Consider the following 27,760-nt stretch of genomic DNA (forward strand, 5'->3'; position numbering starts at 1 on the left):
CCCAATTCTCTTTCAGTATTTGAACATATACACTGAGCGACCAGGGTTGCTAGATGCTGTGTTGTTTACAGGAGTAAGTTTTTAAAGAGTCCAGTACAAAGGTGATTACTTTTATAAAGCCATTACTCAGTGTTTTGTTTGTCTCTTTCCTGTTGGCGCTTAGGTTTTAAAGAGAATTTGTGGTGATCGATGTACAGTTGACTTTTTCTGCAATCATTTCAATAGAGACACATTGGGTTTCCCCATGGGATTTCCTTTTCTATCTTTACCATTTGCTGGGAAAGGAGGATCCCAGGCACTCTCCACCCTCTGGTAGTCCCACACCAGAATCTACAGGCAGGAGTGTTCGTCAAAAGAGCAATGCATGTGGAGGCTGCTGTTTACAAGGGATACCATGATGAGCATGCTTCAACCAGAGCTGTGACCACCCTCCCAACAGCTACAGTGCTACCAGTGTCTGTCAGTGTCACAACTACCGGAAACATTTACACTGCAGGAGGGTAATTTTGACTTTGGATGACAGTGTAAAACATACTCTATTGGCTCATCCACCCGTTAACCACTCTCCAAATTTTTGATATTGCACACTTTTACACTGTTGTCTAAAGTCAAAATTACCCCATTTCCTCCCCCCAGGATTGTGACAAGCTTCTAATGGGAACATAAACATTATAAGGCAATCAGCTGTCCACAGATGTATAAAGCAAATGACCAATGCCTTGTTTGCTTGAGCAAGCAATTTTATTGCCTTCCCCATGGACAACTAACAGCAGCATAAGAGGGTTTACATCATTTTATAGAGTTAGCAGAATGACCGAAGGAATAGATTGTACCCATGGGCCCAATGTCCCCATGTGTTTCATTACACAATGCCACGACCTAAAAGAATAGAGAAGTCTATTCTGCTCTACCTATGTGCTGCTTGTTTGCGACCATCAACACTGAATTATGCAAGAAAAGCTCACCTCTGCACGCAGCTAACACAAGTGTCCTTACTCTAAGGCAGTCCACTGCCCAAACATATTTGACCCATAAAGCCTGAGTGACTCCTGGCCGACCAAGGCTATCTCCTGGAGCCAGTAGTCATAGCGTCTCTGCAGTATTCAAAGGCATGATTTTATCACAGGTATAATATCCTGCATCCCCCACTAGCACGCCATTGACATGTTGTGGCTAGATTGATCTGGAACTGTTTTGTAGTACAGCCTGGCACGGGTTTCAAAGATTGTTGCTGTATGCTACTCAATTTTTACCCTGCAAAGAAGTATTATTTTAAAGGCCTTGTTTCATCAGGGCAATAATCAAACTTAATATCGGGAGCAAGAGCAATTTGGGAAATCTCACACAGGACACCTCTAAATTTTCTCATTGCCTGCCACAATATGCCTTCAGCTACCAAAGCTTCACATCTACCTTACAACCCAAATCTACTGGCTATGGCCTTTGATGAAATCACGACAAGCAAATCATCACAACACTCTTCCCATATACATCAATCCCTTGTGCTACCAGATTTGTTATTATCGGCCATGTCCTGTATAAGTGCCAGAGCTTTCTTCTAGTACATGAAACGTTTGAATATACAGATATTCATATTTGCACCTTGTTTAAACTCTTGGTAGCTGAATCTGAATGGATCTGCAGCTGGCTGTCACACTCTGCAGCTGTGTGGTCAGCCTCAAACTATCACAAAAGGGCCTTGTTATGTTGGCATCCTGGGTGACACCACCATCACCACCTGTGCCCATTCCAGTCTTGCCCCAGTTACTGCTCCAGCATGGTCATTGATCAACATGGTTGAAGAACTATTATTTACTATTTGTATGCCTTGCTTGGGAAGCAAAGTCCTGAACAATAAATGATGTTGGTTGGTTGAGAGAGCATGTTGGTGAGAACACAAACTAAGGTCCCTGATTTGTGCTCCTTACTGCAGGGGCTGTCATCTGGTTATTTGCATGTTGTCGTGAACCTCTGAATCCACCCTACAGTGTGAACATGGAAACTGAGATACAATTTCCAGTGTATTGCAGTCTAATCAGCTTTGGAGGTATTTACTGTGTACCACAGCTGGCTTTGAGATATTCTCTGTTCTGGAAAATAGATTGACTGTTGCAATAGTTTTTTGAGTCTTGAGAATTGTCACCATTTATCAGTACTGAGAATCCCTCTGCTGGCTCATACACTTATTGCACCCTTAACACAGAAATGAAGCCAAGGGTGGATGGAACAGGCTGGAATAAGACTAGCCTATTTTTAACGTCTGAATTTCGCACACAATTCTGCTCCTAATTGCTGATTTCTATAATTTGAATTGGTGCTGAATCAGAAACCTGCAGTTTTAGCACCCAACTGCTGTTGAGACACAATTGATGGAGCAGTATATGTGGGATCCTCTCACCCATTTCCAATGAAGATGTGGAATGCTGTGGCTGGCACACAGTGACACGTTGCAGGATGGCGCAGGAACTAAAGGAGAAAATGCCCAGGTTCTCAGATGCACTGGAGGTCCTAGTGGAGGAGGTCCAAAGGAGGAGGGATGTCCTGTACTCACAGGGGGAAAGATGCCATATTGTCCTCTTGTCCGCCCTCTCCTGCAGCAGCTGGTGCTGCTCTGCCTGGCCTCATGTCCTTTTCTTATCCAGCCCAAGGAGGACCCCTAGCAAGATGCCCATGATCAAACAATCTCTTTTCCTGTCCACTCTTGTACAATACAGTAGCACAGCAGTTACTCTTATTAGGGGAAGTCCTCAAGAAATTTCCAGAATAAATGTTGCTCGAGTTTTGGTGAAGTCTTGATTAAGTGTACCAGAAGGTCTTCCGATGTGTTTCAGAGGTCCTCTCCACAGCTCCAGCAACAATGAGCCTGAAAGAATGAGTATCTCGGGAACAATTTTAAGTGTTTAAAATTGACATCCGTGCCATGTTTACACCCAAATAGCTGGTTGCTGTTTTGAGAGGGTGTTAGCTGAAGTTCAGGCCATCAAAATGTCATGCAGCCTCTTTAATGAATGCTACCACTTAAAATGCCTGCTAATCAGCTGTTTAACAAGCCTCTGGGTGGGCATTCCTCGCGCAAACTTCAACTCAATTTATCAAGTTGCTAAACATGGGCTAAACTGTTTCAGTGCAAGACCGCAGCTTTCCAACCTTGGAGGATTGTTAGCACTTGAATGCGACCAAAAATCAACCCCCAATCTCTTTGGGTTTAAATAACGCCACACACTTCACAATTGTCACTGTGTTGGAAAACCTCATTCTACTGAATTGAAGTATAATTGTAAACACTGTAATGTGGGATATCTGTCCATTTACTGGTTTCTTGGTATCTCTTAGGAGTATTAAAATATAAAACACAGCAGTTCAGCTGCAGTCTTTGGGAGGAGATACAATCTGTGAAATAATTATTAAGGAAGGAAGAAGGAACTTGTATTGATACAACAACAACTTGTAGCACCTTGAACACAGCAAACAAAATTTGATACTGATATTAGGGCAGTTATCCAAAAGCTTGGTCAAAGAGAGAGTTTTTGGGGTGAGAGAGGGAGTTCTAGAGCTTAGGGTATCAGCAGCTGAAGGCCAATGATGGAGTGATGAAATCCAGGACATGCAGGTGAGTGTTGTAGGGCTGGGAAAGGTTTCAGCAATAGGAAGGGGCGAAACCATGGAGGGATTTAGGATATAGTGGATATAAGGATATAGCAACTTGCATAACCTCGGAGTCCTAAATTGCTTCACGGTTAATTAACTTCTATTTGAAGTTAATATGAAGGAAAGCAGAGCAGCAAGTTTGCACACAAGGTCCTACAATGAGATAGTGTCCAGTGAATCTGTTTTTATAGTGTTGGTTGAGGGATGAAGAGTAGCCGGGACATCAGGAGAACTACCTTTTCATTTTCAAATAGCGATATAGGATTTTTTTTTTTTGAGCAGGTAGATAGGGTTTGATTCAACTTTTCATCCAAAAGACAACTTGTATTTATGCAACAGTTTATCATGGTTGAAACATTTTGAAGTATTACTGTTGGGTTGTTTGTATAGCGTTAGTCGTGGACTCCGGTAAAGGTTAACTATCAACTCTTTATTATTTACAGTTCCGATACACACACATATTAGCAAGCCGCCTATGCTAGCATCATATGTGCTGCTGTTGCTTCTCCAGCCTATCTCGTGTGACAGCTACATCATTGCTCGTACAGTGGGAGGGGTCTCTCATTGTCTTTGGTATTAACCCTTTACATCCTTCTTCTTCTTCTTTGGCCTCCTTGTCTCGAGAGACAATGGGTAAGCGCCTGGGGGTGGTCAGTGGTTTGTGCAGTAGTGCCTGGAGTGGCTATAAAGGCCAATTCTAGAGTGACAGACTCTTCCACAGGCACTGCAGATAAAATTGGTTGTCGGGGCTGTTACACTGTTGGCTCTCTCCTTGCGCTTCTGTCTTTTTTCCTGCCAACTGCTAAGTCTCTTCAACTCGCCGCGCTTTAGCCCCGCCTTTATGGTTGCCCGCCAGCTCTGGCGATCGCTGGCAACTGACTCACACGACTTGTGGTCAATGTCACAGGACTTCATGTCGCGTTTGCAGACGTCTTTAAAGCGGAGCCATGGACGGCCGGTGGGTCTGGTAACAGTGACGAGCTCGCTGTACAATGTGTCTTTGGGGATCTTGCCATCTTCCATGTGGCTCACATGGCCAAGCCATCTCAAGTGCCGCTGGCTTAGTAGGGTGTATATGCTGGGGATGTTGGCCACCTCGAGGACTTCTGTGTTGGAGATATGGTCCTGCCACCTGATGCCAAGGATTTTCCGGAGGCAACGAAGGTGGAATGAGATGAGACGTCGCTCTTGGCTGACGTACATTGTCCAGGCCTCACTGCCGTAGAGCAAGGTACTGAGGACACAGGCTTGATACACTTGGACTTTTGTGTTCTGTGTCAGTGCGCCATTTTCCCACACTCTCTTGGCCAGTCTGCACATAGCAGAGGAAGCCTTTCCCATGCGTTTGTTTAATTCTGCATCGAGAGACAGGTTACTGGTGATAGTTGAGCCTAGGTAGGTGAACTCTTGAACCACTTCCAGAGCGTGGTCGCCGATATTGATAGATGGGGCATTTCTGACGTCCTGTCCCATGATGTTCGTTTTCTTGAGGCTGATGGTTAGGCCAAATTCATTGCAGGCAGCCGCAAACCTGTCGATGAGGCTCTGCAGACACTCTTCAGTGTGAGATGTTAATGCAGCATCGTCAGCAAAGAGGTGTTCCCTGATGAGGACTTTCCGTACTTTGGTCTTCGCTTTTAGACGGGCAAGGTTGAACAACCTGCCACCTGATCTTGTGTGGAGGAAAATTCCTTCTTCTGAGAACTTGAATGCATGTGAGAGCAGCAGGGAGAAGAAGATCCCAAACAGTGTAGGTGCGAGAACACAGCCCTGTTTCACGCCACTCAGGTTTGGAAAGGGGTCTGATGAGGTGCCGCTATGCTGAATTGTGCCTTTCATATTGTCATGGAATGAGGTGATGATACTTAGTAGCTTTGGTGGACATCCGATCTTTTCTAGTAGTCTGAAGAGATCACTTCTGCTGACGAGGTCAAAGGCTTTGGTGAGATCAATGAAAGCAACATAGAGGGGCATCTGTTGTTCGTGGCATTTCTCCTGTAGCTGGCGAAGGGAGAACAGCATGTCAATGGTGGATCTCTCTGCTCGAAAGCCACATTGTGCCTCAGGGTAGACACGCTCAGCCAGCTTCTGGAGCCTGATTAAAGCGACACGAGCAAAGACTTTCCCCACTATGCTGAGCAGGGAGATTCCACGGTAGTTGTTGCAGTCACCGCGGTCACCCTTGTTCTCATAGAGGGTGATGGAATTGGCATCGCGCATGTCCTGTGGTACTGCTCCCTCATCCCAGCACAGGCAAAGCAGTTCGTGCAGAGCTGAAAGTATAGCAAGCTTGGCACTCTTGATGATTTCAGGGGTAATGCCGTCTTTCCCTGGGGCTTTTCCGCTGGCTAGAGAATCAATGGCATCACTGAGTTCCGATTTTGTTGGCTGTACGTCCAGCTCATCCATGACTGGCAGAGACTGGGTTGCATTGAGGGTGGTCTCAGTGACAACATTTTCCCTGGAGTACAGTTCTAGGTAGTGTTCCACCCAGCAGTCCATTTGCTTGCGTTGGTCAGTGATTGTGTCCCCTGATTTAGATTTGAGGGGGGCAATCTTCTTGACGGTTGGCCCAAAAGCTCTCTTAATGCCATCATACATCCCTCTGATATTTCCTGTGTCAGAGGCCAGCTGAATATGACTGCATAGGTGTTGCCAGTAGTCATTTGCGCAGTGCCTGGCTGTTCTTTGTGCAACGATTCTGGCAGCTTTAAGTGCTATGGATGTTAACTCGCTGGGGGCTTTCTTGTAGTTCAGCAGTGCAATGAGCTTAGCGGCTATGACAGATTCCAGCTCTTTAATGTGAGATTGAAACCAGTCTGCATTCCGCTTCACACAATTGCCATAGGTGGTCATTGCTGAGTCATAGATGGCGTCTCTGATGTGGGCCCACTTGATCCCTGCATCCCCTGTGGGAGTGTTTTGGAGGGCTTTTTCAAGTGAATTTAGAAACTTGCGTAACAGCTGTGGATGAGAAATTCTGCTCGTGTTGATGCGCGGGCGGCCCTTCTGCTTGGAGCGATGCAGCTTCTTTGGTTTGAGGCTAACCTTGTTGCACACCAGGGAGTGGTTGGTGTCGCAGTCCGCACTGTGGAAGCTGCGTGTGATTTGAACACTCTTTATAGAGGCTCGCCTTGTGACGATGAAGTCCAGCTGGTGCCAACGACGTGATCTTGGGTGCCTCCAAGAAACCTGGTGACAGGGTTTAGTGTGAAAGAATGTGTTGGTGATGCAGAGGTTATGATAGGTACACAACTCAAGCAGTCTCTGTCCATTCTCATTCATCCTTCCAATGCCATAGCGCCCAAGGCAGGAAGGCCATGAGTCATGGTCGGCCCCAACCCTGGTATTAAAGTCCCCTAGCAGGAATATGTGTTCGATGTTCCTCATAGAACTGGTCTTTAACTTCAGGTGGGGAACAGAGTGTTGGAGCATAGATGCTGAGTAGGTGTACTAGACCAGAGGCAGTGAGCAGTCTGATGGACAGTATGTGTTCTGAGCCATTTGAGGGTGGCTCTATCATGCTGAGCAAAGAGTTTCTGATGGCGAAGCCCACTCCGTGCTGTCTTGGTTCTTCAGGATCCCTACCCTGCCAGAAGAAGGTGTTGTCTTGCTCTCTTAGAGATCCGCTCGCAGGGAGGCGTGTCTCCTGAAGTGTTGCAATGTCCACATTGAGTCTACCGAGCTCGTTGTTGATGATGGCGGTCTTCCAAGAATCGTTGATTTGTGTAAAGTCTTCCGACAGGCCAGGACACATAGTTCTGACGTTCCAGCTTGCAAAACGAAGGGGTGGTACCTTCTTTCCTTTTTTGGTCGTGCTGTTTGGTGCAGTGTTACAGTCCACTTGTCGGGCAATGACCCTGAGCTCCAAGCACCCATTGAAGCAGGTGGACTGTGGCGGGAGAGAACCTTACTGACCGGGGGCTGCCCGGTTTGAGGCGGGCGGTAGCTGTCCAGTGAGATGCGATGACCTCTCCCACCTACAAAGGCAACCCGTGGCGCCCAATCTCTACGCCAATTGAGCTGGACTTATAACCCGTAACTGCTGCCTTCCATGTTGATTTGGTCGCTGTGAGGCGACTATGGAGTGACCTCTCCATAGCGCATGCCTGGGCGGACGTATGGAGGCTGTGAGTTGCCCAAGCGTCAAAACCCCCCTCTCGGTCTTCCTGGTGGGGTCCAAATGAGAGCAGAGCACGACTTTTGGCACCAATATGGCTGCAGGAACTGCCGGAAACATGCCAAAGGTGACACATGACCGCCTTCGGGGTTCCGCTCCGGATTTTCTGTTCGGGTTTACTCCCTTAGCCTTGGTCTCTCCCAAGACGCCCACAAGGCAGTGGGGTTGTTGGGGCCCCTACACGAGTAGGTGGATGCCAGTGGGAGGAGGTGGGGGGAAGGGGGTGCAGAGGGAGGGGTGCGAGGAGGAGGAGTGCGGTGAGAAGGGATCCTTATATCCTTATACTACATTAACTACAATGAATTAATTTTGGAGTGCTGTCATTGTTATATAGGTAAAGATGGCAGCCATTTTGGTCCAGTAAGCTCCCACAGACAGGAACAGGTTTGCCTATTTTTGATGGTTTGGGCTGAAAGAAAGAAAGGCTTGCAATAATATAACGCCTTTCACAACCTCAGAACATCCAAAAGCGCTGTATAGCCAATGAGGTACTTTTGAAGTGTAGTCACTGTTGTGTGTAAATTTGTTACCATTACATTACAAGTAAGGTCCCACAAATAGCAATGTGATAACTAGATAATCTGTTTTTAGTGATGTGAAATGAGACATAAATGTTGGTCAAATGCTGGAGGGAAGTCAAATGTGCAAGCCTCTGTTTCAGAGGCAAGTCTGAGACCAGCTGATACACAAAGACCCTTCTGTGGTGATTAAATTATTCTACAGAGACTTCATAGCCCCAATTTTAACACTGAGCGCATTCAGGGTGCAGCGCAGGAGGGAATTCCCTGTAAACAGTTCAGTATGAGGCCTGGGCCTTTTTTAGGCTCTTGGGTGTCATTTGCATGTTGGGATGTGACTTGGGAAGTTGGCAGGTATCATGTTACTTGCGGTGAGCGAGAGTTAAAAATCACAGAATGACGGACGTAGGAAGTCACCCATGGAAACTGGCCACTGCGAGGCGAGTGAGGATGGTGAAGTGGGGGTTTGGCAAGATTCATGGTTGAGGGAAGCAGGGGTGGGGGGAGTGGGGACTGAGTAAAACCTGCAGCGGGGTTGTCGGGTTTGGAGGGTGGGGAGAGGTTGGTTCCAATCGTGTCTCATGAGTGTGTTGTGCTGTCCAAAGACTGAAGCACTGAAAAATATAATTGGTCTTTTGTTGGCATGGCTGCAATTGAAGGACCACTTGTAATGTTAATTCAGATGTCCTGTCATTGGAAGAATGGCTAGAGGTCATAGTTTAGCACAAGGTCGGGTCTTCTCTAATGTCTTGGGCACTGCCTCGCTCACTGAAGTATTTCATCCAGTACACCTAGACATTTAGTACAGTAGTGCTAATGATCTTGTTTCATTTCAGCCTTGCGGGAGGAGTTCAGACTGCAGCCAAGCAATGTGGTTGTGGCATTGGGCGAGCAGGCAGAAATGGAATGCTTGCCACCCCGCGGCCATCCAGAGCCAACTGTCACATGGAAGAAGAATGGGGCACCTCTAAACCAAAAGGACGAGCGTTACAGAGTGAGTCCATCACTTGTTTTATACCTGGCCTATTCCAGCTGTAGAGGACAGTAATTTCTTTTTAAAATACATTGGTCAGTTGGTTGCCTGGTATGTGTGGAAATTCATCGCAATGCCCAATATTCTTCAAACCAAACTGCTAAGGAGCACAGATGAGGACAGTTTCCTTTGCCTGCTGTGAAATGCACACACTGTCCCCATAAAGTGACATGCTAAACCAGGGAAACGTACACAGGTTGGCAGGAGCTAAAACTCAGGAAACCTCCCCCACCCATCTAAGTGTGCACACTACTGCTTACCAGCACATGCTACTAGTAAGCTTCTCATGGCTGTCCATCTTAGGCCCACTGTGCCCTTTAGAGCAGTAGTTTGTAGGATTATCTTGGAGGCAAGTGGAAAAAATCTTAGATTCCAATGACCGGTTCCACCACAGTGGCAGGAAGGCTGGCTGACCAACAGTAGGGCCCTGGAGTACTGCGAGAAGCAGATTGATGAGTCTGTGACAGAGCATCACCTGGTGTGTCATTTACCAATGAATCCACCCCTGAAAAAGATCCACTGACCTCCCCCTTCCCTAAGTTGCCGGTTCTGTAACATAAGCAGTAATATAATCTATTAGACATGTTTGTTTTCTCTTATCTCCGGTGAAATACTTTTACGAGAGACAGAACCTGAGATACAGGTGGCATCAGCCAGCTTGCTGTTAGGCCTGCTCCTTGTTTTAGAAATCTCTTGTCAGGATGCTTTCACTGTGTGACCAGAACGACAAACATTCACTCTTTCCCCCAATTGGGTAAAATTGTGATTTTTGACTTGTTTTAAAGACAAATTGAGACCATGGGAAAGATTTGTCAGAATAAATGTTGTCCTAGTGAAAATACAAAGTAGACAACTGGGCTTCTAACAATTAAATTTGATATCCTGACTAATATTTCGAGAGTTCCAGCAAATGCAAACTTGAACTGCTGAATAAGTTGACTGTTCCACTATTGTGTAACCACTATATAGTGAAGTTCTGTCTTTTTTAACTATCTTTGTGACCTGTGTTTTGCTTAGCAAGGGAACATCATAGAGAAAGCCGTTGCCCGCTTTGGATCTTGTTTCAGCTCCACGTTTTGTCTTTTTCTGCAGATTGCTGTTGGCAAACTCATCATTTCCTACACTCTCAGGAGTGACTCGGGAGTGTACGTCTGCATAGCCACGAACCAAGCGGGACGGCGGGAGAGCGAGGCCGCCCGAATGTCTGTACTAGGTGAGAGAGATCTTACAATTACAGCCAGAGCACAAAATTCCCTCACTAAAAGTTGGAAGTAGAATTGGAGGATATAAGTACATGTCTAGTCTGTCTTGATCAGATACTCCATAGAACATGAGATGAATGATTGATTAGTTAATCTCTTTTTGGTATTGATGGGATGTTGGCCGGAAGACCAGGAATCCATTATATTCATCTGAGCAGTTGGATGTAGCTTCAATCTAACGTTGCACCTCTAACAATGCAGCACTGTCTCATTACTACCTTTTGAGTGCTGCACTATAATCCAGTGGGACAAACCCAAGTTCTACTCTTGTGAATGTATATAAGATTCCAGTACAGTTTCTAACTCATCCAGTGTCTGGATTTGCCATCCTGCTCTAGCTCAGATATCAGAAATTTGAATTAGTCTCCCAGTCAACCAGTTTTCATTCAGTCTTGGGTGAGGAAATGGGGGGGAAAGGCACGAGGTCCTGCTTCCGATCAGGATCCACTTCCTGCTGCTGGCGATAATGCAGCTCTAAGTGTTTCTATCTTATTCCAGAAAAGCCAACCTTTGTCCAGAGGCCGAGTGATGTAACAGTAACAGCTGGGGATACCGTGACGTTTTCCTGTGAAGTCCGTGGCGATCCAATGCCACATGTACATTGGCAGAAGGAAAATGGAGACCTTCCCACAGGGAGGTGAGTAAAGAATGAATTTAAAGGGTTACTGAATAACCCTTACAGTAAGATCACCAACTGGACCATACTCCTGCAACTGAACATAATTTTGACCATTTTTCCAAAGAAAGCATTTGGAAAAGAAATAAAAAAGGAACTTGCATTTATATAGCTTCTTTCACTGCTTTAGAAAGTCCCAAAATGCTTCGCAGCCAATGAAATACTTTTTAAGTGTAGTCACTGTTGTAATGTAGGAAACAAAACAGGCAGATTACCAAGGGATAAATATTGGCCAGGACAACAGTGAGAACTCCCCTGCTCTTCTTCCAAATTGTCCTTTGGATCTTTTATGCTCATGTGAGAGGGCAGGTGGGGGGGCCAAGGTTTAACGTCTCATCCAACAGTGCAGCTTTCTCTCAGTATTGCATTGAAATAAAAACCATTACTCTTAATGTTAGACTTTTAAATGCATGGTTTTCCTTCATTTAACTTCTAACCTCTATTTTAGTTCACAAAGAATGGGGAGGTGCTGGAAGGTTGCTAGGACGCAAGATCTGACACCACAGCATGAGTTATTGCCTATAGGCAGTGAGGGAAGAAAATTGATTTTCCTCTTTGTGCTCTGACTACAGCTTTGATTCAACAGGTACGAAGTAAACTCTGATAACACGATAAGGATTCATTACACAACTCTCAATGATGCAGGCCGCTACACCTGCCTGGCTGAGAATGCAGTGGGATCAGCTGCTGCCTCCGTCTCTCTCATTGTACGAGGTAAGTGTGGACGATGTAAGTTTGAAATGGTTGACTGAGGACAAGAAGAATGTTTGGTAAGTGGGGAAGCCTGATAGTGGAGTAACCTGAAACCACATTCAACCAGAGATAGTGGTGGAAAGCTGGCATAAATCTTTGAAGTTTAAAATACCAAAGAATAATGGACTGAATTTTGAGGGTAAAAGTGAGTGTCGGAGATGTTCTCTAGTAAAAAAGGTAGAGAGGGAGATTTGGTACTTTACGTTGTATTGGTGACAGTGATTTCTGGATCTTTGCTATTACAGTTTTTTATGATCATGTACATGTGGGTCGAATTATATGTGTATAATTACCTCTATGAACTGGAACTTGCTTTCTTTTACATGATGTGAATGGGATACCCTGCTACAGTGTAACAATGATTCTTCTTTCAAAGTAATGATGCACTGGAGATTATGTAGTGCATCGACCATGTTCTGTCCACTTTGGAAAGTGCTAACTTAACTGTATTGTCTAATTGTATTTTTCAAGCTAAAATTGAGAATTTAATTTATTGAGTCAGGAAATTACATACAAGCAAAACAAAAAACGGACAATAAAAACCTGCTTCAAAATAGTGTCATGGGATCTTTTACATCCACCTGAGAGGGAAGTCGGGTCCCCAATTAATATCTCAGCCAAAGGCTAGTGCCTGTAGCGGTGCAATTCCCATTCAATACCAGCTGGCTGAGCGTGTCTACTCTGAGGTACAGTGCGGCTTTCGAGCAGAGAGATCCTCCATTGACATGCTGTTCTTCCTTTGCCAGCTACAGGAGAAATGCTGCGAACAACAGATGCCCCTCTACGTTGCTTTCATAGATCTCGCCAAAGCCTTTGACCTCGTCAGCAGACGTGGTCTCTTCAGACTACTAGCAAAGATCGGATGTCCACCAAAGCTACTAAGTGTCATCACCTTAATCCTTGACAATATGAAAGGCACAATTCAGCATAGTGGTGCCTTATCAGATCCCTTTCGGATTCTGAGTGGCGTGAAATAGGGCTGTGTTCTCGCACCTACACTGTTTGGAATCATCTTCTCACTGCTGCTCTCACATGCGTTCAAGTCTTCAGAAGAAGGAATTTTCCTCCACACAAGATCAGATGGCAGGTTGTTCAACTTTGGCTGTCTTAGAGCGAAGACCAAAGTACGGAAAGTCCTCATCAGAGAACACCTCTTTGCTGACGATGCTGCATTAACATCCCACACAGAACAGTGTCTGCAGAGACTCATCGACAGAATTGCAGCTGCTTGCAACGAATTTGACCTAACCATCAGCCTGAAGAAAACGAACATCATGGGACAGGATGTCAGAAATGCTCCATCCATCAATATCGGCGACCATGCTCTGGAAGTGGTTCAAGAGTTCACCTACCTAGGCTCAACTATCACCAGCAATCTGTCTCTCGATGCAGAAATCAACAAGCGCATGGGAAAGGCGTTCGTTGCTATGTCCAGACTGGCCAAGAGGGTGTGGGAAAATGGCGCACTGACATGTAACACAAAGGTCTGAGTGTTTCAAGCCTGTGTCCTCAGTACCTTGCTCTACAGCACTGAGGCCTGGACAACGTATGTCAGCCAGGAGCGACGTCTCAACTCATTCCATCTTCGCTGCCTCCGGAGAATCCTTGGCTTCAGGTGGCAGGACCGTATACCAATGCAGAAATCCTCGAGGCGGCCATCATTCCCAGCATATACACCCTACTGAGCCAGCGTCGCTTGAGATGGCTTGGCCATGTGAGCCGCATGGAAGATGGCAGGATCCCCAAGGACGCATTGTACTGCGAGCTCGCCACTGGTATCAGACCCACCGGCCATCCATGTCTACGCTTTAAAGAAGTCTGCAAAGGCAACATGAAGTCCTGTGACATTGACCACACGTCGTGGGAGTCAGGAGTCAGTTGACAGTGATCGCAGAGCTGGCGGACAGCCATAAAGGCGAGGCTAAAGAATGGTGAGTCGAAGAGACTTAACAGTTGGCAGGAAAAAAGACAGAAGCGCAAGGAGCGAGTCAACTGTGTAACAGCCCCGACAACCAATTTTATCTGCAGTGCCTGTGGAAGAGTCTGTCACTCTAGAATTGGCCTTTATAGCCACTCCAGGTGCTGCTTCACAAACCACTGACCACCTCTAGACGCTTACCCATTGTCTCTCGAGACAAGGAGGCCAAAGAAGAAGACCAGTCTCAATGTTGTGCTTGTCCCTGGAGCGAAACATGAACTCCCAATCTTCTGACGTAAAAGCGTGAATCCTATCACTGAGCCACACTTCAAATAATCTTGACAAGGAATGATTTATTCAAGACTCTTGCATGGCTTTTGGAAAAGGTGGTCATGTCAACCAACCTGCTTATTAAGGTCTTGGATATAAACAGCCTGATTGACATTGTTTAAGTTGATTAGGTGAAACTTTTGATGTCACACAATAGGCTACTTGAGAGTCCTGTGAGATTAGCAGACAGATGTTAGCTTGAATATGGAATTAATTGTATTCTCATAGTCAGAGGCTATATTATTAATGGTAGTAGTTTTGTGTGGGTTTACCAGTTACTTGTGAAATGCCACAGAGGTCAGTGTCCGGCACATTATTCTTCACCATCCATATCAATATTAGTAAGAGCATTGGGGGAACAGTCCGCATTGAATCATAGAATGGTCACAGCACAGAAGGAGGCTTGCACAGCCCCACTATATACGGTCCTCCAGTTCGAAAAACAACTGTTTAGTACCACTCTCTGATTCCTTTCACTCAGTCAACTTTTATCCAATTTGCCATTGTCCCTTTTATTTCACGAGCTTCAGCTTTACTAACAAGCCTGTGATGAGGCACTTTATCAAACGTGTCCATGCCGACTATCTGCGAGAACAACTCGCCTAGTCCCACTCCTCTGTCTTTTCCCCACAGCTCTGTAGATCTTTTCTCTTCAGATATTTATCCAATTCCCTTTTGTGAACTACGATTGAATCTGCCTCCACCATATTCTCAGGCAGTGCATTCCAGATCCTCACCACTCGCTACGTAAAAAAAAAATTGCTTTCTTTCATGTCACCTCTGGTTCTTTTGCTAATCACTTTAAATCGGTGTCCTCTGGTTCTCTACGCTTCTTTCAATGGGAACAGTTTCTCCCTATCTATTCTCACCAGACCCCCTAATAATTTTGACCACCTTTATCAAATCTCCCCTTAACTTTCTCTTTGCTAAGGAGAACAGTTCCAGCTTTGCTGATCTATCCACATAACTGAAATCTCTCATCGCCAAAACCATTCTCTTAAATCTTTTCTGCACCCACTGCAATACCTGAGGCATCCAGCTGAGGTTGAACCAGTGTTAGTTTCACCATAACTTCCTTGCTTTTGTACTCTATGTCACTATTTAAAAAGCCCAGGATCCTGTATGCCTTAATAACCGCTTTCTCAACCTGCCCTGCCACCTTCAATGATTTGTGCATATATACTCCTAGGTCCATTTGCTTCTGCACCCCTTTAGAATTGTAAGCTTTATTTTATTTTGCCTTTCCTTGTTCTTCCAAAAGATATCACTTCACACTTGTCTGCATTACATTTCATCTGCTACGTTTCATCCATTCCACCAGCCTATGTCCTTGTGATGTCTATCACTAATCTTCCTCACAGTTCATAATAGTGCCAAGTTTTGTGTCTTCTGCAAATTTTCAAATTGTGCCCTGCGTACCTAAGTCTAGGTCATTAAAGTATATCAAAAAAAGCAGTCGTCCTATTACGACCCCTGGGGAGCCCCACTACATACTCTCCTCCAGTCCGAAAAACGGTTCAGCGCCACTCTCTGTTTCCTGTCACCCGGCCAACTTCGTATCCATGCTGCCACTGTCCCTTTTATTCCACGGGCTTCAACTTTGCTGACAAGCCTGTTAGGTGGCACTTTAGCAAACGCCTTTTGGAAGTCCATGTGCACCTCATCAAAAAACTCAATCAAATTAGTTAAACACCATTTGTCCTTAACAAGTCCACGCTGGCTTTCCTTAATTGATCCATATTTGTTCAAGTGAATGTTACTTTTGTCCCGGAGTATCACTTCTAAATGCTTTCCCATCACTGAGGTAGTTGCTGGGTTTATCCTTATGCCCTTTTTTGAATAAGAGTGCAGCATTTGCAATTCTCCAGTCCTTCAGCACCACCCTTGTAATGTTATGCACATGGTATAGCAACCATTAAGCATGTGTAATTATGCAGCTCTGCGAGCTTGGTTGTTGGGAGAAAGACCTAGATGTTACAGTACATCAATTTCTGGAGCGACCAGTGCTGAAGCTATTGCAAAAGCAAGTACTGTGTTAGGGTGTTTCGCCAGTATGATTAAATACTATACTGCCCTTGTATAAGATCTTGGTTAGGCCTCATTTGGATTACTGTGTCCACTTTTGTTCCCCTCAAATGTTGGGTCACATCGAGGCCCTGAAAAAGCATAGTCTTTAAGTAGATTGAATCAAGACCTTTAAAATATTGAAACTACGAGATTCTGTCCATGTGCATAAGCTGGCTGATTTAAATAGATCTGGAGGACCAGAGGAGCGTAAAAGTTATGTGAGCATAGAACTAGGTTAGATGTCAGGTATTTCATTTCAGAAACTATTGCCTACCATTGGAACAAGTTGCTGGCCAGTGGAAAAGCCCTGGGAAGGACGGCATTACCCCTGAAATAATTAAGAGTGCTAAGCCTGCTATACTCTCAGCACTCTACGAACTGCTTTGCCTGTTCTGGGATGAGGGAGCAGTACCACAGGACCTGCGCGATGCCAATATCATCACCCTCTATAAGAACAAGGGTGACCGCGGTGATTGCAACAACTACCGTGGAATCTACCGTGGAATCTCCCTGCTCAGCATAGTGGGGAAAGTCTTTGTTCGAGTCGCTTTAAACAGGCTCCAGAAGCTGGCTGAGCGTGTCTACCCTGAGGCACAATGTGGCCTTCGAGCAGAGAGATCCACCATTGACATGCTGTTCTCCCTTCGCCAGCTACAGGAGAAATGCTGCGAACAACAGATGGCCCTTTACGTTGCTTTCATAGATCTCGCCAAAGCCTTTGACCTCGTCAGCAGATGTGGTCGCTTCAGACTACTAGCAAAGATCGGATGTCCACCAAAGCTACCAGGTATCATCACCTCATTCCATGACAATATGAAAGCACAATTCAGCATAGCGGCACCTCATCAGACCCCTTTCCTATTCTGAGTGGCGTGAAACAGGGCTGTGTTCTTGCACCTACACTGTTTGGGATCTTCTTCTCCCTGCTGCTCTCACATGCATTTCAAGTCTCCAGAAGAAGGAATTTTCCTCCACACAAGATCAGATGGTAGGTTGTTCAACCTTGCCTGTCTGAGTGAAAACCAAAGTACGGAAAGTCCTCATCAGGGAACTCTTTGCTGACGATGCTGCATTAACATCCCACACTGAAGAGTGTCTGCAGAGACTCATCGACAGGATTGCGGCTGCCTGCAACGAATTTGACCTAACCATCAGCCTCAAGAAAACGAACATCATGGGGCAGGACGTCAGCAATGCTCCATCCATCAATATCGGCGACCACGCTCTGGAAGTGGTTCAAGAGTTCACCTACCTAGGCTCAACTATCACCAGTAACCTGTCTCTCGATGCAGAAATCAACAAGCGCTTGGGAAAAGCTTCCACTGCTGTGTCCAGACTGGCCAAGAGAATTTGGGAAAATGGCGCACTGACACGTAACACAAAAGTCCGAGTATATCAAGCCTGTGTCCTCAGTAACTTGCTCTACGGCAATGAGGCCTGGACAACGTATGTCAGCCAAGAGCGACGTCTCAATACATTCCATCTTCGCTGCCTCCGGAGAATCCTTGGCATCATGTGGCAGGACCGTATCTCCAACTCAGAAGTCTTCCAGGCGGCCAACATCCCCAGCACATACACCCTACTGAACCAGTGGCGCTTGAGATGGCTTGGCCATGTGAGCCGCATGGAAGATGGCAGGATCCCCAAGGACACATTGTACAGCGAGCTCGTCACTGGTATCAGACCCACCGGCCGTCCATGTCTCCACTTTAAAGACGTCTGCAAACGTGACATGCAGTCCTGTGACATTGATCACAAGTCGTGGGAGTCAGTTGCCAGCGATCGCCAGAGCTGGCGGACAGCCATCAAGGTGGGGCTTAACAGTGGCGCGTCGAAGAGACTTAGCAGTTGGCAGAAAAAAAGACAGAAGCGCAAGGGGAGAGCCAACTGTGTTACAGCCCCGACAAACAAATTTTAACTGCAGCACCTGTGGAAGAGTCTGTCACTCTAATATTGGCCTTTATAGCCACTCCAGGCACTGCTCCACAAATCACTGACCACCTCCAGGCGCTTACCCATTGTCTCTCGAGACACGGAGGCCAAAGAAAGAAAGACAGGGAGGACCAGAGGAACGTAAAAGTTATGTGAGCATAGAACAAGGTTAGATGTCAGGTTTTTCATTTCAGAAACTATTGCCTCCCATTGGAACAAGTTGCTGTCTTGTGCAGTGAGTTCACAAAACCTTTTAAAAGGGAGCTGGACAGGTTTCTGACTGTGTCTGACATGACTGCATATAGAGGTTAGTTGGAGTATTGGTGAGGGGCTGGGGGTGTCTTTCAGTGACTGTGGTCTCCTGGAGCTTGTTTGATTGTTTTCAGGGGTTGGAGAGGAATTTGTCAGAATTCTTTTTTAGTCTAGGGTTGTTTTCCTTTTCTTTTTGTCTCTCCCAGGAGATTGCATGGCTGGTTTGTTGAGGGGGAGAGGGGAGAGCGACGAATGTGGGTCATGGTGTGCATAATGTCTGCTGTGGCCTTCCTTCATTTTGTATGTTCAAAATGGACTATCCCTCTTTCAACAGACAATAAAGAAGTATGAAATAGGACAAGCAGTGCTGAAAATGCACAGTAAGATTGGTCAGCGTTTGAAAAAGATAGATTGTCATGTCTGCAATGGATCCCACTGCTCTTACTAGTTCATGAATTGTTTCTATCACTTTCAGATCCTCTTGATACTGGTCAGAGAGACAGGCAGAAAGATGCTGCTCAGGAGCTGCTGGATGTCCGGATTTATCTCGATAACGTTACTGTCCTTCCATCATCATCGCATGTCTACCTCCACTGGAAGGTGAGCACCTGGTCTTTCTACCTAACGTTCAAGCAGTTACTATTGACTGTATACATGATTGCCAATAGGCTCACTCTATATCTGGTTTGGTGGAAAGCTCTGTTGATGTTTGGAAATGTTTCCTCAATTATTTGGAAAGCATTGACAATTTGATTGTTTTATAGATTTGAAGAATCTGTAGTTAATCAGCTTCCTCGACAGATTAAATAAATTGGAATGATTCAATTGCCGTGTAAGTTGTACATGCTTGAACCAAAATACATTCCATGATTTCTATGGTCACTTCATCTTGTTATTTAGAGAATTACCGCACCCTTTGAGATCTGGGTTTTGGTTTCGCCTAGTGGTGGGATGGAATTCATCCCTCTGTGCAAGGCCTCAGTGATATGAACTTACCCAACCTCAACCTGTCTCCCAGGGGTAGGTCTTGATTTTGTGTGATAGTGTAAAACAGGTGATAGCGAGCCAGTAGCCGATTCTTATACCTCTCCTGCTTTTTATTTCCATTCAAGTCATTGTGGTACAGACAATATGGGCTGAATTGTAAAATTCACCGATAGACACCAACAGTGAAAAAGTGTTTCATTGCCCAGCAATGGCAGCCACTACCTTGAGGATACTCTGCATGGATCTTCTGAAAGGCCTTGTGTTCTCCCGATGGTTGTTGAGGATAGTAATATCTATTCAAGGAGCTAGAAAGAGCTTTAGGCCTGAAGCTATACTTGCTTAAACCAGTCACTGTGTGGCAGCCAATTCCATTCGACCAGTTAGACTCTAAAGTCGAATCAGACGATGTTCGCACATGGACAACTTCCAGTAAGTTGCAGGATACAGATCAGGACTTGGAAGTTGCAGGATATTGATGAGAATTTTAGCACTCATATCACTGCCTTTGGCAAGCTCAACCCGTTTTTGCTGATCCCAGTCATTCCACTTGAATTTTCCATTTTGGTGCAATGCATTTAAGCCATTGGTCAAAGGGGAGTTCACTCATCTGCACAAAACTCACTCAGTTTTCTGGCTTCTGCAGGTTATTTCACCATCTCAATACATCGAGGGATTTAATGTTTTCTTTCGTTCTTTGATGCCCCCGAGTGTGGAATGGATGGAGCAGCAGGTTACCCGACCCGTCGAGCGGAACACAGTGCTGACCTCTCTGAAAAGGGGCTACAAGTATGAATTCAAGATTCAGGCGTACAGTGGAAGGTTCTACAGTCCAGACAGCAACACAAGGAATGGAAGGGTTCCTGAGGAAGGTGAGGACTAGAACACTGGTCCTTGTGATATAGGCCAGGACTATTTGTGGACTATCTCCTGTGGCCCTCTCCTGATTCAATTGCTATAACATGTCAACTGTGGCTCAGTTGGTAGTACTCTTGGCTCTGAATCAGAAGATTGTATGTTCAAGTCCCGTTCCTGATACCTGGGCTGGAATTTTATGTTGGGGCGGAGGCCCCGCCCACCAACGAAAAGGTCAGGGGCAAGCCTGCCTCCGCTGGATCTGGAAGCCACGCCGTGATTTTACATGACCCGGGCCCTTGGCCTCGGGGGTAACTTCCGCCCTTCTGAGGCAGGAAGTCCTGCCTTCATGAGCTGCAGTCCCAGGAGTGCCGCTGGGAAGCATGGCCACTGCTGTGCCCAGCGAGAGGAATGGCAACGGAGGCAGCCCTCACCGGTGACAATCGGCTGGGCCCCGACGAGGCGGGGGTGGTGGTTGGTTGTGGGCGGGGGGGTGGGGGGCGGCGGCGGGAATGTGCTCCAGCAGGAGCGGCTTGTGCTGTGCTGATCGGGTTCCATGTGCCCCACAAGGGCGCCCCAGCCCGGAAGGAGGCTGCCAGGTTTTACTGAGCGTGCTGTTGAGATGCTGAGCCACCCACCCACCACTGGTAATATACCAACAGTGGCAGGAGGAGGACCTTAAAGGGCAATTAATTGGGAAGGTGACGGGAACGGCACCCCCATGCCTCCCACTCAATTTTACGGCCCCCCACCAGCCAACTCCAGCCCATTCCTGCGGGGGCGTAAAACTCCAGCCTTGAGGATAAAATCTAGGCTGACTTTCCAGTGCAGTACTGGGGGAGTTCTGCATTGTCAGCGCTGCCTTTTTCAGATGAGGAGTAAAACTAAGGTCATGTCTGCCTTCTCAGGTGGACTTAAAATATCCCTCTGCTGTTCAAAAAAGAGCAGGATATTTCCCCCTCAACCAACATCATAAAAACAAATTATCTGTCCATCATATTACACTTGAATTTTCTCCTTGCAAGCTGATGCCACTTCTTTCTTTCCAAGTGTCTGGATTTCTATTCATTGTTGTGGGATGTGACAAGAGTTAGTATTCAGTCCTGCTCATTTTATTTCTATTGCAATCTCGTGAGTGAAGGTGAGAGAGTTCTGTTAGAAAGTGATATCCCAGTATCTATACAGCAAGTGAAGGTTGGCGATACAGGACCTATAACTTTAGCAGAAATATCAGTCCCATTGGCGTTGTTCCTCTTTTCTCTGGGCAGGTTGTTGGCATGCACCCAGTGACTAATATTAGGAGCTCACCGTGTGGGGAACTGTGGGTGCAGACACGTACTCCATTGCTGAATGCAGTCTTCCTGAGAGTGATCCACATGCATTGCGTTTTTAAAAATTATTTATTCTCAGGATCTGTCCATCACTGGCAATGGTGGGCATTTATTGGCCATCCCTGTTTGCCCTCGAGAAGGTAGTAGTATTGTCCAGTATTTTGGCCCTTGACTAATTGTTAGTGAGACCCTGGACTAGAACATTATCCTCTCAAATGGGCCTAGAGTTCCTTTCCTCTACCATTACAAGATTTTATGTTTAGAAGTTGGTTGCGAAACCTTTAATGCTGTGGCTTTGATGCGGTGCTTGGTATTTGCTCTTAATCTGCCATCTCTTGTCTTTCATGTTTTAGTGCCGGATGCTGCTCCTCACAGTGTTATCGTTGCAACGACAGAAAGTAGGAATGGCAGCATTGTGGTCAGCTGGGAGCCCCCTCCTCCCGAGTCCCACAACGGCATCATTAAAGGTTACAAGGTATGACTACAGATGGATACGAATGGAATGTGTACAGTGTATTTGGGAAGAGTCACTGAAATCGGAATATTAAGGTCAAACAGGGTATAGTAGCATAGTTGTTCTGATACTGAACTAGTAACTCAAAGATCTGGACCAATGATCTCGAGACAAAAGTTCAAAATCCCAGCATGGTAGCTGAAGAATTTAAATTCAATTAATAAATCTGGAATTTGAAAAAAGCTGGTGTTAGTAATAGTCACCATGAAACTACCAGATTGTCGTAAAAACCCACCTGGTTCACTAATGTCCTGTAGGGAAGGAAATCTGCTGTCCTTACCCAGTCTGGCCTATACATGACTCCAGACCCACAGCAATGTGTTTGATTCTTAACTGCCCTCTGAAATGGCCTAGCAAGACACTCAGTTGTATTCAACAAGGTGGCTCATCATCACCTTCTCAAGGACAATTAGGGATGGGTAATCAATGTGATGCCCACATTCCATGTGCCATGTGAATTTTAATCTGTGAGCCTCTGAGAAAACCTTCTGTGCTGAGTGGCTTGCACTGCAATTCTCATTAAAATTGATATGTAGGACTGTACTGTTCTTGGTCTTATTACAGCTTCACAGCATTTGTGCAGTGGATTCATTAAGCAGTTCACCGAATGTTTAACAGGAAGGGAATCCAGGTATTTCATTTGCCATCAGGATTTCAATATGATTTACCTGAGTTATGGACTGAGAGCCATGGTGCAGAATTGAATAAGAGTAGAAGAGAAGATGCAGTAAAACACAAATTAGTGGTATAGTAATAGCTGAAATAGATCTTCCTAAAATGGTAACAATGAGGTTTTAGCCTGCAGGACCCTGTTAGAGGCCATTTTGCTAATCATTGAAAATTCACCTACAGCAGATTTAAATATTTAACACTTTAAAAAGCACTGTTTGTGACCACTTACTATGGCTTTGTGAGGCTTACAGGTCATCTGAGAAGTAATTCATTAATTCACTAATCTTCAGAATGTTTACAATGTAGGGTCTCGACAGTAAATCCTATTTTAGCATTGCTGCAACAGGACGAGATCAGTTCAGTTTTGCACAAATCTGACCTGATCTAAAGTGGATTGCATCATCCAACAGTATAAGAAACATAGAGGTTGTTGCAACTTTGGGCCTGTTTTGGGGGTGACACAGGCTTTCTGTGAGCTCGGACTGAAATATGTTGCTTACTCAAGAGCTGGGTTCTTGGCTTCTGTAGTGTTGTTGTGTTCTGAAATTGAAATTGCATTGAGCATTGTGTACTCTAGAGGCTGCTGTAGAACACACATGCGAGCAAAGTGCAAGTGAAACTAGGACAGAATAAAAGGGGAAGCCTTTATGCTCAGCTGCTGCAGTCTTTGTCTCTCTGTCTTTGCCTCATACCTTATACTAAACTCGGCTAAACCTCACTCAAGTCTGGAGGACATCACAGCTTCTTCCCCAATAGCTCACTCAATTGCTGCAGAGTTCCCCTGCGAGACAGCACTCACATTTAGATGAGCACTTGAAACGCCACAACATACAAGGCTATGTGCTGGAAAATGGGATTAGAAGAGATCGGCTTGATGGCCAGCGCAGACACGGTGGGCCGAAGGGGCTGTTACTGTGCTGTATAACTCTATGACTCTTTCTTTCTTTGGCCTCCTTATCTCGAGAGACAATAGGTAAGCGCCTGGAGGTGGTCAGTGGTGTGTGGAGCAGCGCCTGGAGTGGCTATAAAGGCCAATTCTAAAGTGACAGGCTCTTCCACAGGTGCTGCAGAAAAATTTGTTTGTCGGGGCTGTTACACAGTTGGCTCTCCCCTTGCGCTTTTGTCTTTTTTCCTGCCAACTGCTAAGTCTCTTTGACTCGCCACACTTTAGCCCCGCCTTTATGGCTGCCCGCCAGCTCTGGCGAACGCTGGCAACTGACTCCCACGACTTGTGATCAATGTCACAGGACTTCATGTCGCATTTGCAGACGTCTTTGAAGCGGAGACATGGACGGCCGATGGGTCTGATACCAGTGGCGAGCTCGCTGTACAATGTGTCTTTGGGGATCCTGCCATCTTCCATGCGGCTCACATGGCCAAGCCATCTCAAGCGCCGCTGACTCAGTAGTGTGTATAAGCTGGGGATGTTGGCCGCCTCGAGGACTTCTGTGTTGGAGATACGGTCCTGCCACCTGATGCCAAGTATTCTCCGGAGGCAGCGAAGATGGAATGAATTGAGACGTCGCTCTTGGCTGACATACGTTGTCCAGGCCTCGCTGCCATAGAGCAAGGTACTGAGGACACAGGCTTGATACACTCGGACTTTTGTGTTCCGTGTCAGTGCACCATTTTCCCACACTCTCTTGGCCAGTCTGGACATAGCAGTGGAAGCCTTTCCCATGCGCTTGTTGATTTCTGCATCTCGAGACAGGTTACTGGTGATAGTTGAGCCTAGGTAGGTGAACTCTTGAACCACTTCCAGAGCGTGGTCGCCAATATTGATGGATGGAGCATTTCTGACGTCCTGCCCCATGATGTTCGTTTTCTTGAGGCTGATGGTTAGGCCAAATGCATTGCAGGCAGCCGCAAACCTGTCGATGAGACTCTGCAGGCACTCTTCAGTGTGAGATGTTAAAGCAGCATCGTCAGCAAAGAGGAGTTCCCTAATGAGGACTTTCCGTACTTTGGACTTCGCTCTTAGATGGGCAAGGTTGAACAACCTGCCCCCTGATCTTGTGTAGGGGGAAATTCCTTCTTCTATGACTCAATAACATTAGAATCCACAAGAACAAACTCATATGTTTTGCCAGAGAATACATTGAAAAGAGTGTCAGAATTTCAAGGGATTTGAACTGATAGCAATTGGATACAGCAAACCTTTTATTGGCACACAGCAGAGATTAACAGATTGCAGAATCTAGGCAGTAATTTGCAGTTCCGAACTGATGATGTATCATCTGTTAAGTCATTGGGCAAAGTAGCGTGCGTTGTCTACTACTTCTTCAACTTATTTAGTTAGATAGCTATTACGTCCACTCGTAAAAGCCAAGGTGACTTCTTGTCTTGTTCTGTACTTGTTCATTTGAATTCTGCCTTCTTTATACCCCAAAGTGCTGGTCGTGTGACTCAATAGGTCCAATCGTTTTGTGCACATCAGCTCAAACTTTTGTTTTCCTGCTTATCCAGCAAGTTAACACATCTTTGAGTTCAATTCTATGTAGGTGTTTCTTGCTCCTATCCAACATTTTGGAGTGGACCAACAGCCAGCCATTGTTACTTTTGGTTCATCAATCTTTTACAGACAATAGCAATTGCTGATGTGGCTCAAGTTCTAGTTATTAATGACAAGCACTTCCCTGAGATCCCCATCCTGTTTTGAGTCGTGGTCTGCACAGACATGCAGCTTACACTTTAGATTTACTGAAACTACAGTGGGCAGGGTTTTACTCTTTGGGACGGGACCCTGATGTCGGGGTCAAATGGGGGTCACAACCCTGCAATGTGCGGGAACTGGAAGATTCCAATTGGCTTCTAACAATAGACCTTAATAGGGTTTAAAAGACCTTTAATTGGTTTGTGGCAGGTAGTCCTGCCTCTGAGAAAATGGTCCAGTACCTCCACACTTGCCCCTATTGGGGCCTAAAACTGCTTGAGTTGCTGCACCTTTACTCAGAGTCCTATCTTTACAACATATCAGCAAATGAATGAGTAAAACAATTATTCGTAAATTAATCCATGATAATCTTAATCAGCATCTTAAGGAGACACAATTCTTCTTGCACCGTGTTTCTTTTTATTCTTTTGCGGGATGTGGGCGTCGCTGGCTAGGCCAGCATTTGTTGCCCATCCCTAATTGCCCTCGAAGGTGTTGGTGAGCTGCTGCCTTGACCCAGTGCAGTTCATTTGGTGTGGGTACACCAGCAGCTGTTAGAAAGGGAGTTTCAGGATTTTGACCCATGGACAGTGAAGAAATGGCGATATAGTTCCAAGTCAGGATGGTGTGTGGCTTGGAGCGGAACTTGCAGGTGGTGGTATTCTCCTGCATCTGCCGCCCTTGTTCTTCTAGGTGGAAGAAGTCGTGGGTTTGGAAGTTGCTGTCAAAGGAGCCTTGGTGAGATGCTGCTGTATATCTATTAAATGGTACAGACTGCTGCCACTGTGCATCAGTGGTGGATAGAGTGAATGTTCAAGTTGGTGGATGGGGTGCCGATCAAGTGGATTGCTTTGTCCTGGGTGGTGTCGAGCTTCTTGAGTGTTGTTGGAACCACACTCATCGAGGCAAGTAGAGAGTATTCCACCACACTCCTGACTTGTGCCTTTTAGATGGTTGAAAGGCATTGGAGAGTTAGGAGGTGAGTTACTCACCTCAGAATTCCCAGTCTTTGACAGCTCTTGAAGCCACAGTACTTATATGGCTGGTCCATTTCAGTTTCTAGGCAATGGTAACCCCTAGGATGTTGATAGTGGAGGATTCAGTGATGGTAATGTAATTAAGTATTGGGGGAAGATGGTTAGATTCTCTCTTGTTTGAGATGGTCATTGTCTGGCATTTTTGTGGCGCGAATGTTAGTTGCCACTTGTTAGCCCAAGCCTGAATGTTGTCCAGGTCTTGCTGCATATGAACACAGACTGCTTCAGTATCTGAGGAGTTGTGAATGGCACTGAACATTGTGTAGCTTGATAGCACTGTTGACGACATTCTCCATCATTCACTTCACTGATGATCGAGAGGAAGCTGATGGGGAGGTAATTGGCTGGATTTGATTTGTCTTGCTTTTTGTAGATTTTCCACATTGTCGACTGGATGCCAGTGTTGTAGCTGTACTGAACCAGCTTGGCTAGGGGCGTAGCTAGTTCTGGAGCACAAGTCTTCAGTACTATTGCTGGAATGTTGTCAGGGCCCATAGACTTTGCAGTATCCAGTGCCTTCAGTCGTTTCTTGATATCATGTGGAGTGAATCAGATTGGCTGAATACTGGCACGTGTGATGCTGGGGACCTCAGGAGGAGGCCAAGATAGAACATCCACTCGGCTATTCTGGCTAAATATGGTTGCAAATGCTTCAGCTTTGTCTTTTGCACTTATGTGCTGGGCTTCCCCATCATTGTGGGTGGGGATATTTGTGGAGCCCCCACCTGTTACTTGTTTAATTGTCCACCACCATTCACAACTGGATATGGCAGGATTGCAGAGCTTTTATCTGATCCGTTGGATGTGGGGTCTCAGAGAGTCCAACATTTGCACGTAGGGGAGGGGGGGCCACGTTACAATTTTTGCCTGACATAGGGGGCCAGTGAGCAATATTCAGAAAGATAAAGAAATTAAAAATTTATCTCCTATCCAGAATACTGTGCATCGCTACACCAATTATACAGGCAATTATTGACTACTTATGCAAGCAAAAGCAATGCCATGGATGTCACTAAATCAGTGTTCAATATAGTGATGCAAAAGTAAGTCAAAAAATGTGTCTATTCATTTAAAGCTTCTTCACAAAAATCTACATTTGTGTTGTTTTCATAGTATGTCCATCTGTCAGAGGCGATCTTGATCTA

The 27,760-nt window shown here is 45.7% G+C and overlaps 1 protein-coding gene across 2 annotated transcripts in view; it reads left to right on the forward strand.

The window, feature by feature from the left end:
* Positions 1-27,760, forward strand: part of robo4 (roundabout, axon guidance receptor, homolog 4 (Drosophila)) — a 160,462-nt gene that overhangs the window by 60,341 nt on the left and 72,361 nt on the right. For both annotated transcript variants that reach the window (XM_068053837.1, XM_068053836.1), the window contains exons 3-9: positions 9,183-9,340; positions 10,472-10,592; positions 11,140-11,278; positions 11,904-12,031; positions 19,045-19,169; positions 20,200-20,425; positions 22,093-22,214. In XM_068053837.1, coding sequence (XP_067909938.1) covers positions 9,183-9,340; positions 10,472-10,592; positions 11,140-11,278; positions 11,904-12,031; positions 19,045-19,169; positions 20,200-20,425; positions 22,093-22,214 — 1,019 coding nt within the window. The remainder of the gene's footprint in view (positions 1-9,182; positions 9,341-10,471; positions 10,593-11,139; positions 11,279-11,903; positions 12,032-19,044; positions 19,170-20,199; positions 20,426-22,092; positions 22,215-27,760) is intronic.

This window comes from Heterodontus francisci, chromosome 22 (assembly GCF_036365525.1).
Source record: "Heterodontus francisci isolate sHetFra1 chromosome 22, sHetFra1.hap1, whole genome shotgun sequence".
Lineage (NCBI taxonomy): Eukaryota > Metazoa > Chordata > Chondrichthyes > Heterodontiformes > Heterodontidae > Heterodontus > Heterodontus francisci.